Genomic DNA, 12660 nt, shown 5'->3' with positions numbered 1-12660 from the left:
TGTATCAGTTTTATACGATTTTCAGCACTCATTGGATCAAAAGTTGTGCAATCACTAGCTGTATATTTAGTATACAAACCCTACATGCCAAGTGAAATTAACTATATATTTATTGAATATTTCTCTGGACTACATTGCAGTCCAGCCTGAAAAGCCATGTTTTCTAATGATGATCAAATCATTTAACTATGTGACTGTGACAAATGCTGCTCAACCTATCTGCTTAGTATTCCTCACTACCCTATGTGCTTACTGCCCCCCCCCGAGATAAGTTTGTGAAATATGGTGTTTACGTATTGTGAATTAAAATTATGAATGACAGGTATTTGAAACAAGTCCTTTTATTTGTCTTTTGGGGTAAACACCGAACACCAGTTTGTATGGACAAATTTATGCCTTAGCTTCTGGAGCTGCTGCCTTCTTTGCTGGCTTCTTCTTGGGTTTCAGCATCTTGGCCTTGATCTAGGAGAGACCAAATGAGATGCATGATTGATAATCAAGTGTCAACTGAGTCAAGTGTTCAAGCGTGGCAGCCAGCTTAAATCGGTGAGCTACTTACAGCAGGGTCGTGCAGCAGGATCGCATGACGTCTTGCCGTCTTGGCATAGGGGTTCAGCTTCAACATTATCCTCAGGTTCTTCAGGGGGTTCTTCTTCAGAACCTTGCGGTTGATCTTCTTACTGCAATGAGAACACGACAGCCAATTATATTAATGTGCACATTCTGCTAATATTCCATCTTTGTGATAGACTAGCTTTTTGGCTCAGGACTTCCATATAATCAGGATTCAGAAACACGGACCTGAAGTGGAAACTCATCATGGTTTGACAAAAGACTTCAAAGTTAAGAACTCAAAACTGTGCAGTGCTTACGTTGGTGCCTTTAGTGCTTTCTGGATCTCCTCGCTCTTCAGAATCCTGCTCAAGTCTGTGTTGGTCATCTTGTGCATTGGCAGGCTGAGGGGGGGGAAATAAAATACAAAAAGAGGCATTAGGAAAGGGGTCCTCAAGTATTGAAATCCTAAGTTTTCAGCATGCGTTATTCAAACTCAGAACTTCTTAGCTATCATGAAATTTCAAAAACACGGACCATGAAGTGGAAGCTCATCACTGCAAAACATCTGAGCAATATCAAGTTCACTAGTGCTAGAAATGTCAGATTCCCTGTATACTCACTTGTAGCCCAACTTCTGGGTGGAAGGTTTACGCCAGGTGCCATACAGCTCATCCAGCTTGCGGAAAGCACTCTCAGTCCAGATGCAGAAGCGTCCAACATGACCACCAGGGGCAATCCTCAGGAGGTTCAGTTTGTTCACGTTCTGCAGAGTGATGCCTGTGAAAAACAATCTGCTACAATCATAGGCTGCAGTACAATGCTTCTCATATCAAGTACTTTAATGTTCTCAGGACATATTAAAGTATGGATAACTCAACTAGCCTTAAATTCAAATCGCATACATTTCCAAGGACACAATCTGCATACCAAGAGACATGTATTAAGGGCTCTACCATTTTTCTTCTTCACATTTCGAGCACATAGTACCGCTTCTACTCCACTTGCTTTTGGTAGTACACCTGTTGGTTTTGCACCACAGTACCCCCCCTCAATGTGCCCACCCCCACAAATGGCCATCATAGCGATGGCACATGAAATTGCTGTGAAACGGTGTATACAAGGATATATAAAATATATATATAAAATATAACTCCCGTTTCCCTTTATAGTGACCCTACTTGTCCTTACATGTACAATTAAAGCCCCTGCATAGAGCTTTTAACTGGTTATGAAATAATGATGCCTCTATATGACCTACATGAGCAAACGAGACCATCAGCAAAAAAAAAAATGCTATTTCTATACAGTTATCTTAACTGCCTGTGCGCGGGACAGGACAGCAGGAGACTCAAGTCTACTGCCAAGGAGGTGCCACGGCTTGGCCGGCCCGCTGCTGACAGCGGGAGGAGAGCGGCCGTCTGTTGAGGCTGAGCAAGGACACCGATTTTATTTCAGAAGAGGCTGAAGGCAGCAAGACAAAAGACTGCTGAAAATAACAGGAGTTTGGCAGCGTTGCCACTCTTTTGTAATGATACTTTAAGCAAATAAAGCCAGGAAAAGAACCAAAAACAAGAAAAAAATATATAACTCCAAGCACTTTCAAGTACACATTGGTGGTTGAGTTGAGTTCCCTCCCCTGATATGTGAAGTGCTTTTGAGTGTCTAGAAAGGCGCTATATAAATCCATTCAATTATTATTATTATTATTATTAAGTACTTTCGAGACAAGTGGCAACCCTGGTTTGTGAAATCTTAATGTTACGTTACACAGTAGTTACCTCAGCCACATACTAGCCCGGTGGAAAAACAAAAAAGGTGAATCAAGTACATACTGTAGCGGTACAAAATGTGGATGAGTTTTGTGCTACCCACTGCATGTGAATTACAAGTGAGCATCATTTACATCACAAGTGCTATTATTTTTGTTGAGAAAACCCTAACTCCATTTTAATTTCAACATTGTAGAATCCTACATGTTAAATACACACCTGGGATATTTCTGAAGGCTTTGGTGACACCTTGGTCTTGGTTGTAGATGATGCATGGTCCTTTGCGCTGGATACGTCTACGATTCCTCATCTTACCCTTACCGGCACGCATGCGTTGGGAGGCATAGACCTGGTGAGGGTGGGGGGGGAGACTTTAACACCTGAGCTCACTAATAACATTGGTCTAGCAGTGCTGTCAGCAGGTAATCCACAGGAGAAGGACAAGTCAGTCTAATGTATTTGTATAATGCTACTCTCCATATTTGATCAATTCATACAGCTGAAGGGCTCAGAACTTCCGTTAAAATCAGGTTTCAGAAACACGGACCTGAAGTGGAACATCATCATGGCTTGACTGTCATTTTGGAATCCAAACACTCAATTTCCAATTGTGATTTAGATTACCTTTTTGATGTCATTCCAGGCTTTAAGCTTCTTCAGCAGAAGCACTGCCTCCTTGGTCTTCTTGTATCCCTCGACTTTGTCATCAACCACCAGTGGGACCTCGGGGATCTCCTCAATGCGGTGTCCTGGTGAAATAATGCATAATGTCAATCTAAGACACATGCACACACAAACCATCACGCTGCTGCCAGAGCTTGCTCAGAATTAAATGTTCATCACCACCCTATGACAGCTTTGAGACAGCAGGCAACTGTCACTGTTCACGGGGTCAGACGCAAATTACACCATCATGGCAAGTTGGATGTTAAAGCATTTTGTACTTTAAAAACTATACTGTAACAAATGGATAGATTTTAAGTGCTTTTTATACTAATAACACCTTGTACTCCTATTTTTAGGACTATTCAAAAAAACACATTTTTACCTGAGGCTTACCTTTGGCCATAACAAGTGCAGGAATGGCAGATGCAGCCAGAGCAGAGCAGATGGCATAGCGCTTCTGAGTTGTATTGATCCTGCGGTGCCAGCGACGCCAGGTCTTGGTGGGAGCAAACATGCGGCCTCCACGACACATCTAGACTCAAGTCAAGGATATAGCCTATATGACTACTACAGCAACACAAATGACTTTACACCTGCTCAGACTCAAGGATTCGTCAGCCATCTTGTGCCAGCCTATGACAGTAGGCATTCCGTCACTGGTCACAATGTCAGACGCAAATTACACCATCATAGCAAGTCTGCAATGTTAATTTGTTTACAACATGATATACCATCAAGTGTGTTTACTCTGCATTAGCTGCAATCCTGGTCAAAAAGGATACATTTCCAAAAGCTCCCTGGCCAGAGCGGTGGGTACCACCACCTCTCACACGAGGGATACGGGCCACAGCTCTTCCTGTGCCCCAGGACTCCGCACTGGTCTGGTGGCCTAAATTTTTAAAATGGAACCATCAATACATTGATGACAAAAGAACCAAGAGCATCAGATTATCCCCCTCTCATTTGACTCATCACAGCTTTCAGCAAGATTTTATCAACATAAAGAGATTGGCTAATATTCCATCTTTGTGATAGACTAGCTTTTTGGCTCAGGACTTCCATATAATCAGGATTCAGAAACACGGACCTGAAGTGGAAACTCATCATGGTTTGACAAAAGACTTAAAAGTTAACAACTCAAAACTGTGCAGTGCTTATGTTGACCCGAGAGATTTACTCACCTGCCAGTTCACTGACTGCATACGGCTGACGGCTGTTCTTGCGCATGTTGGTGTGGACAAAATTCACAATATCTGGCCGAATTGGAGCCTTGAACACAGCAGGCATGACAACATTCTTGCCTGAGGATTCTCCTTTCTCGGAATACACCGAGATCAGAGGTCGGGCACAAGCCTGAGGAGGCAAAAAAAAAGATAATATTGAGCACAACTTTTAGAGATTGGTGGATGAATACATTCTATAATAAACTACCGTGTAACAGCAGCCAAAGTAACCATAACGTTAATTTTGCTCGTGTATCTCGCCATTATTGTGCAACTAACGTTAGCCTGGTCATTTCCTTTGTCTGACAACGTACTTGACATCCAGTCTCAAATTAAGTTGTACAAGACACTAGTCAGGTAACCGTAGCGTTAGATTGGCTAGGCTCAAGCTAACGTGATTTATCATACGAGGCAACGTTAACATTATATGGCGGTCCGCAATCAATCACTACGATGCATCCGCGATGTCGGGATAAACATCTACAGTGATAACTTTGACTAAATTTAAGAGTCATCTGACAGCGCGGCCTTTGCTATCTCGCGGCATTCACACGTGTACTGGGTTTGGATTGCGAAAACTAAACGAGCAAAATGGCTCCTCGTGTTAGCTTTACTAACGCTAGCCGGGAGCATTCCAACTATGAGTTTTAACCTCCGCCAGACAAGAGAATGCATCCCGATTATTTTAAATACAGACATAGATAATAATCCCAATTATTGCACAGCGTGTTAACATACCATTAACGTAAATTCTCACCATTTTATAAGTATTTTTCGGCTCGCCTGGAACTACCACGCTCCTGATCCTATGGCGGCCACAGTGAAAAGGAAGTTGGTGAAACAGCCCAAGTGATATATGCCTCCGCTCGACGAAGGACTACTTCCGACAAGAGCATTTTAGGCAACTAGTTTGATTAACGGATATAAAAAAATTTTTTTTTATCAAAGTAAAGTTTCCGCTCATTATTTCCGCTCATTATTTGTTAGTCAAATGTCAGATTTCTACTAAACCACGTTTAAATCGATAGATACTATTTTATAGTCCCAATTGGCGGAGGATAAACGTAACGTAAGCGTCGTTGACGGAGTTGACGTCACATTCACTTTTAATTTTAATAATATTATTATTAGTGGTAGTAGCTAGTACTGTAGTGGTGTTTTTTCACTGTTCGTATTTTTGATATGATAATAACGCCATGGATCTTAAACAAAGATCGTAACTGATTTCCACTGTGACGCCGATAACGTGATGACCTCAGCACTGTGAAGCTGATACAATTCCAAATAAAAACTGCGGAGGGCAGTAAGAAAGCAATACGCCGTAGCGTCTACACTGCCGGAAACTTGAAGAAGTAGAAGAAGAAGAACGTGATGACCTCCAACCTCATGACGTGCTCTTTCTACCACTGAGCGCGCGACTGTCAAAACACCAGCAAGCAACACAACTTTTCGTTAGAGCATCTGTACTTCTTCAAGTGTTGTTTACTGTAAAACGAGATACTTTGTTTTTGAAATGGGCTCAAAGGTGCTAGCTAGTGCTAAGGAGTTTTTTAATCTTCTTTGGTGAGTTTAAACGTTACTAACGTCAAATTAACGTGAGCTAAAGTCAGTAATAATGAACCGATGCTTCAGTTCAGTTAGCAGTGCTTCTGTCAGTCGTCATGTCCGCTGCTTGTTAATAACGTTACTTACGTAAAAGCCTTTTCTGATATTTTAATGTGCCCTTTTGGTTCCAGGTCTCTTCAAAACGATGAACAAAAGGATTCTTGTACATATGAGGTAACAACTTTGTAACGTCGATGCATTGTCATCTTCATCCATCAAGCTGCTACGAGCTGAATAAATAATACAGCAATGTTGTTAATATCTTGAATTTCAGGAAGACATACAGATATTAAAGATCAATGGAGATAGTTGTGCTGTGCTGAATGTGTACTGTGGGAACCGACCAGTCTTCATCTGTGAAAAAAATGTGAGTTATAACTTAGGTGTATTTGCAGTTTAATTTGTTGAAACCTATCACAACGGTCAAAATAACATGTTGAAAAGTATTACACTGGATGTTTTTTTGAAAGAGTGTGACATCACAGATACACACAGAGCCCAATGTTGGTGGTGTTTCAATCAATCTTTTCTTTTTTCATTTTACTGTTCACCATTGGAATATTCTTTTATTCCTTGATTTTACAAGGTCCCAAAGTTGAATGAACCTGACAATAAAAAAATGGACGAGTCATCATCCTCTGATGTGTCCTCTTGGGCAAACTTGGGATCACAACCGCTCACTGCCATGAAAGCAAGGTGATCTACACACAATATTCACACTTCACACTGGAATTACATTTCAGTGAGAACATCCCAAAGCTAGGAATTGAACGTTTCATCCCTATGAGACAAGTGCCAGTAGTACCATTACCTGTGTAACTATGCAAGATACTGTTGTTGAAAATCAAAGTGATTTATTCTTCTCATTTTACAGGCAACTACTGTCTTGGTATACAGTATCTCAAAATGCTAATGTGTCCTCTGTGGACAACCCCGTCTTGCCCCCTCTGTGGGTGCGCTGTGACATGTCTGATCCGGCTGGAACATCCTGGTTGGGGGCAGAAACAGTCTGCATGGGCAATAAAATAACTGGTGTCAAATTATACTCTGTCACCTGCAAAGGTATAAGATCAGAGTCTCCAGTCCTCTTTGAATAACATATTATTTAGAACATTGTTATTATTAACATTATCGACAGAGTGAATGTTGATGTTTTTCTTACATTGGCTTTACTCCAATGTTTTAGGCTCATCTGTGAACAGAGGATCATTCATGACTTTAGATGAGCTTAAGCAAGAGCACAGGAACAAACATCAATCCATGGTATGTCATCATGACCACTCCTCTTGAAAGTCATTGTAAAAAAAAAAAATTCATTCACACACATCTTTCTTAATGTTTCCAGATGCTGATAAAAGGCAATGCCAAGTACAACCTGTTTGGCTCGACTGTTGTTGAAAACACCATGATTGAGTCCCAGAGTAGCGTGACAGTGGATTTCAAATGGAGCCATGTGGAGAGCATCCTGGAGACCCCTCCTCTGTCCTCTTCTGCCACTCTGGTAAGCAGCAGTTTTTATTAATTGGATAATCTTAAATTATTTTAATTTAAAATATAAATGAAATACTGCAGCTGTTGAGTAGTAACAACAGTAGACTACTACTATTTTAGACGGAGGAGCAAAGTGCTTGAGATTTGCTCATTATAATTGTGATTCTTGCCTTCCTTTGTCTTCTGTTCACATGCAGAATATCAAAGCTGCCATTGGGGACATGAGAAGCCCAATGTTCGGGATGTACAGGGAGCTAGAGTTTCTTCAGGTTTGTCTTTAACAATAATTTGATGTGAATGACTATCAGTGCACAGTAACTAAATATTGCTAATCCCTGTTATTGTTAAGATTCTTGCTACTGGTTTGAGAACTGGTGAGACCGAATGGATGGAGCCCTTGGAAACCAGCTCTGCTGTAAATCTGACCAAGGCCTACCTAGAAGGTATCATGACTCTGAACATTTTATTTCATCACTACAGCTGTACCATTTCATGTTAATAGGTTGTTAAGAAGAGTTTCTTTTTTTATACTCTTTCAGAACTTCAGAGTACTGCAAAGACACTGCCGGACCAGGCTGCAAAAACAGCTGAGGTATGAAGATAATAAAAAAAGGACACTTTACAAATGTGCTTCATTTTCAGAATATGAACAGTAGCTTGCTTGCCTCTCAATCTTTTCTGACAGGCACCAAAGGTGAAGACTGAGAGAAGGCAGAAGGCTGACGACTCGGACACTGCTATTTTCAACTCTTTCATCATGGAACGAGGCGATTTGGATTTTGTAGAGCAGCTGTGGGATCGGATGAGAAAGAGTGAGTCCAGTTTCGGGTGTCTCTTGGGGAAACTGGAAATCCTTGATCTTCACAGTATAGGCAGATGCTGAAAGTCATTGTCACTCCCCCTCCCCCCATTACAGGTGTGACTTCATATCAAGACATTGAAGAATGTCTGAAATTGGTTCTAGGAGCTCTAAGATATGGTGACATCAAACCATGGGTATGTGTGATGCTCTTCAGAAAAATAACTTTTAGTTTAGGGTGACCAGATTATCACCATATTTTAGTTGCTTATCACAGACAAAGAACTGAAGATCATAATGAGTGTAATCTATCTCAAAGGCTGTTTCTTGTTTTGCACAGATTCACAGGGACAGCAGCAGCTCCCTCAGCAAGCTCACCCTGCAGTCCTACCACCAGCAGATGGATCAAGTGTCTCTTACAGGTCTCAAGCCTGTCCACATGCTGCTGGAGATGGGTCTGGACAAGATAAGAAAAGATTACATCAACTACCTTATAGGTAACCTCTTCAGCATCACTCTGTCTGAGATTTATGGATTCTTTCTACATGATTTACCATACTGTATGCCACCTCAGCTCTCATGAATCAGTAACCAACATTGCCTTGATTTGTTACTTTGAAAATAATGTAAGATAATGATATGATAATGTGAAATAATACATCTTTTACACAATGTCCTTTGTTCTTCGCAGGTGAAGAATTGACTACTCTAAACCACTTGGTAAGCTACTTTTACACTACTTTATAGACTTGTAGACAACCACTTTCAAATTATTCTTCATGCTGAATTCTGAGTTTGTTTTCTACTCCACAGAGTTATTATCTTAGCACAGAGGTTGATCTGCAGGAGCAAGTGATCCGACTCAGGAAACTGCACCATCTGCTGGAGATAATCGTGACCTGCAGCAGATTCCTGGGTTTGCCCTACGACCGGCTGTTCTTCCTCACACAGTAAACCCAGTTGGCTTGTTCCAATGATATATCTCTGTGGAAGCTCTATTTTGCCACAGACTAAGTTAAATTACTATTTTTTTCCTTTCCCATTCTCCTAGGTCATGTTTGCAGTACTACAAAACGAACGCATATGATGAGGACCATGAATTCAAATTGCAAATCAAACCAGCCCTGATTAGCCATTTCTACCAGAAGTAAGGAATACAACCATTTGCACAATAACTACTTTGGTAGATTTAAAGACATTTGTAAATAAGACCTAGATGTTTGCAATTTCATTCAAGTTTTAAACTTATCTAACAAATTGTTTCACCTACATGAGTATCAAAAAAGGTGAGAATGAAGGTACTGTAGGATTAATTGGACAGTACTTATAGCTTCATAGTTCCATATGGTTCGATGTTTAGACATTTGTTAGCGGTTCCATGGAAAACCACTGGAAAATGAATTAATGGTTAAATCAGGGGTGTCAAACTACTTTGGCGGGCCAGAACCGGCCCACCAAAGAGTCCAATCCGGCCCACAGGATGACTTTGCAAAGTGTGAAAATTTCACTGAGAAGTCCTTCAAATCCAATTTTCAAACTCAGGATTTGACACCTAATATTGACCGTACCAGGTTTCAGGAGCAAGTTACAATATTAAAGGAACACTCTGCCCATTTTCAACCAGCTTTGTATCATTAGAACATCAGTAGTATTTCAGAAAACTGTAAACGGTTTTGAAGTCTGTCATTTAATTTGACAGTTATTGAGTGTTAAAGTGTGGACCAGTGACATCACTGGTCCACACTAACTCAAATTAATAACTCATTAACTCAAATCAACTCTCAATAACTGTCAAACTATTCATCATTCATCTAGTTTGACAGTTATTGAGAGTTGATTTGAGTTAACGAGTTATTCATTTGAGTTAGTGTGGACCAGTGATGTCACTGGTCCACACTTTGACACTCAATAACTGTCAAATTAAATGACAGACTTCAAAACCATTTATAGTTTTCTGATATACTACTGATGTTCTAATGATACAAAGCTGGTTGAAAATGGGCGGAGTGTTCCTTTAAGTAGTTTATTCATGTTTTCTGTATTCATGAATAAATGGTCAACTATTGTGATGCATAGTTACAGACAGTAGATTTGATAGTAAGCCTATGGTAGGTGAGATAACCCCATGTGAAACAGTGTTGTTAAAATGTACCTGTAGGCCTAATTATTTACACTAAAAGAAACAGGAACATTTTGAGGTGTTATTTATAGGTTATTATGCATTGATTTTCTTTCTCTGGTCTACTTGAGACCAAATTCGGTCCCATGCGGCCCATGAACTAAAATGAGTTTGACACCCCTGGCTTAGATAATAGTTAATGTTGGAGTCGACTGTATGAGTTAATATCCTCAGAACTCATACTCCCACTAAGATCTTGAGTCCGTCCTGCTCCCACAAAGAACAAGTGGGGAACTATTGCCTTATCCCTCACTTTTTCATCCTTTGTGTGCATGTGTGTATCAGAGAGCATCCAGTTGAGTGGGGGGCTGAGGTGTCCAGTGGCCACGGTCCTCGTGAGGTCAGGACGTCCTTACAGCTCAGTGACCGACCGCTGGTTGAACACATCATCTTTGAAACAGGTGACCTTTCTGTACACTTTTAAATAAACATGCCACACAGTTCTGAATAGTTATGTCTAGTATATAATAGGACTGCAACAAACAATTATTGTCATTATTTGATGAATTTACTGATTATTTTCTCTATTAACCGATTAATCATTTAGTAGTCTATAAAACCTCAAAATAATGACAAATTCCCATCATGTTACCAGAGGGTCAAACTGATTGTGAACTGATCTTAAAATTACTTACTTACTTAGTCTGATCAGCAGCCCCCCCCCCCCCCCCCCCCAAGTATCAATTTTATAGTCACATGAAACAAGAAAAAATGGCAAACCTTAGCATTTCTGAAGCTGTAACAAGCAAATGTTTAGTATTTTTGCTTGATATATAACTATAACTATTAATGGATTATCAAAATTATAATCAATTTTCTGTCAATCACCTAATTAATTGTTTGAGCACTAGTATACATGTTTGGATGTCGATGATTTATTTATTTATTTCAGATTACCAAAATGAAACTGTCAATGGGGACAGTGAGGAGCCAGCCTACTTTACCACCATGGTGTGCTGCAGCTTCGTCAACTTGGTTTGAATTCACACAAAGAAAGCACAACTGAAAACAACTTGGTTTTTGTTTTTCTTCTAATCTACAACTTTGTTTTTCTTCTTCCTCTTTTTATTATGCCTCCGCCGGCGATAGCCAGGCCGGAGGCATTATGGATCCGGGTTGTCCGTCCGTCCGTACATCCGTACGATGTTTGTTAACGTGATATCTGAGGAACGCCTTGACGGAATTTCATCAAATTTGCCTCAAACATCGACTTAGACTCAAGGATGATCTGATTAGATTTTGGTGGTCAAAGGTCAAAGGTCAAGGTCACTGTGACCTCTCGAATGCCATTTTCAAGCTTGTTAACGCGATATCTCAGGAATGACTTGACGGAATTTAATCAAACTTGTCTCAAACATCGACTTGGACTCAAGGATGAACTGATTAGATTTTGGTGGTCAAAGGTCAAGGTCACTGTGACCTCTCGAACACCATTTTCAAGCTTGTTAACGCGATATCTCAGGAATGCCTTGACGGAATTGAATCAAACTTGTCTCAAACATCCACTTGGACTCAAGGATGAACTGATTAGATTTTGGTGGTCAAAGGTCAAGGTCATTGTGACCTCTCAAACGCCATTTTCCACCTTGTTAACGCGATATCTCACGAATGCCTTGACGGAATTTCATCAAATTTGCCTCAAACATCGCCTTAGACTCAAGGATGATCTGATTAGATTTTGGTGGTCAAAGGTCAAGGTGAGCTCTAGAACGCCATTTTCAAGCTTGTTTACGCGATATCTCAGGAATGCCTTGACGGAATTTAATCAAACTTGTCTCAAACATCGACTTGGACTCAAGGATGAACTGATTACATTTTGGTGGTCAAAGTTCAAGGTCACTGTGACCTCTCACACACCCAATTTCCAAGCTCTGTAACGCAACATCACAGGAGCGCCTTGATGGAATTTCTTCCAATTTGCCTCAAATGGCCATTTGGACTCCAGAATGAACTAATGGCGGAGGCATAAGTCCACGTTGCGGTCGTTCTAGTTTCATATTTGATATTCTTATCACTAATTAATGTGTTTTTAAAAGTGAAGTGTGAATCACTTTTGTTGCTGTTCTGTGACCCTTTCTAATTGCACCTTCATAATCACTCCTGAATGTTGTTTTCTTTTCTTTCTGTACAAACTAGCTTGTGGCTAATTAAACCTGAGCTCCCACATTTGACCAAAGTAAACACAAAGCAGATCCTTTGTGATAATTCACAGCGATATTTTAATAAGAAAATCCAACATGTGGCAGTTGTATCCCCATTGTGTGAGTGTTTCAGTTTTATCTCCATTGTGTGAGTGTTTGATATTAAAGTTAATTACACGCTAAATCAATCTGTCATTCTGCAGCAAACATTGTATGCACATCAAAATTAATA

The 12660-nt window shown here is 40.3% G+C and overlaps 2 protein-coding genes across 2 annotated transcripts; one reads left to right on the top strand and one right to left on the bottom strand.

Annotated features, from left to right (window-relative positions):
• Positions 1-325: 325 nt before the first annotated feature.
• On the bottom strand, positions 326-5039 carry rpl4 (ribosomal protein L4). The gene is made up of 10 exons (XM_083654437.1): positions 4971-5039; positions 4172-4343; positions 3773-3879; positions 3384-3522; positions 2949-3073; positions 2544-2673; positions 1176-1332; positions 873-956; positions 560-680; positions 326-462 (listed from the first exon to the last, which is right to left on the bottom strand). The coding sequence occupies exons 1-10, from the start codon at positions 4971-4973 to the stop codon at positions 391-393; spliced, it is 1110 nt and encodes a 369-aa protein (XP_083510563.1). The 5' UTR covers positions 4974-5039; the 3' UTR covers positions 326-390.
• Positions 5040-5685: 646 nt separating this feature from the next.
• On the top strand, positions 5686-11589 carry zwilch (zwilch kinetochore protein). The gene is made up of 18 exons (XM_083655122.1): positions 5686-5776; positions 5950-5992; positions 6093-6185; positions 6405-6514; positions 6693-6880; positions 7005-7081; positions 7164-7319; positions 7507-7578; positions 7659-7752; positions 7849-7901; positions 7995-8121; positions 8226-8305; positions 8449-8605; positions 8800-8828; positions 8922-9058; positions 9160-9255; positions 10573-10688; positions 11180-11589. The coding sequence occupies exons 1-18, from the start codon at positions 5727-5729 to the stop codon at positions 11266-11268; spliced, it is 1767 nt and encodes a 588-aa protein (XP_083511248.1). The 5' UTR covers positions 5686-5726; the 3' UTR covers positions 11269-11589.
• Positions 11590-12660: the final 1071 nt, after the last annotated feature.

This window comes from Poromitra crassiceps, assembly GCF_964638095.1.
Source record: "Poromitra crassiceps genome assembly, chromosome: 18".
Lineage (NCBI taxonomy): Eukaryota > Metazoa > Chordata > Actinopteri > Beryciformes > Melamphaidae > Poromitra > Poromitra crassiceps.
The sequence above is the reverse complement of the archived record's forward strand: the minus strand, read 5'-3'. Positions and strand labels throughout refer to the sequence as shown.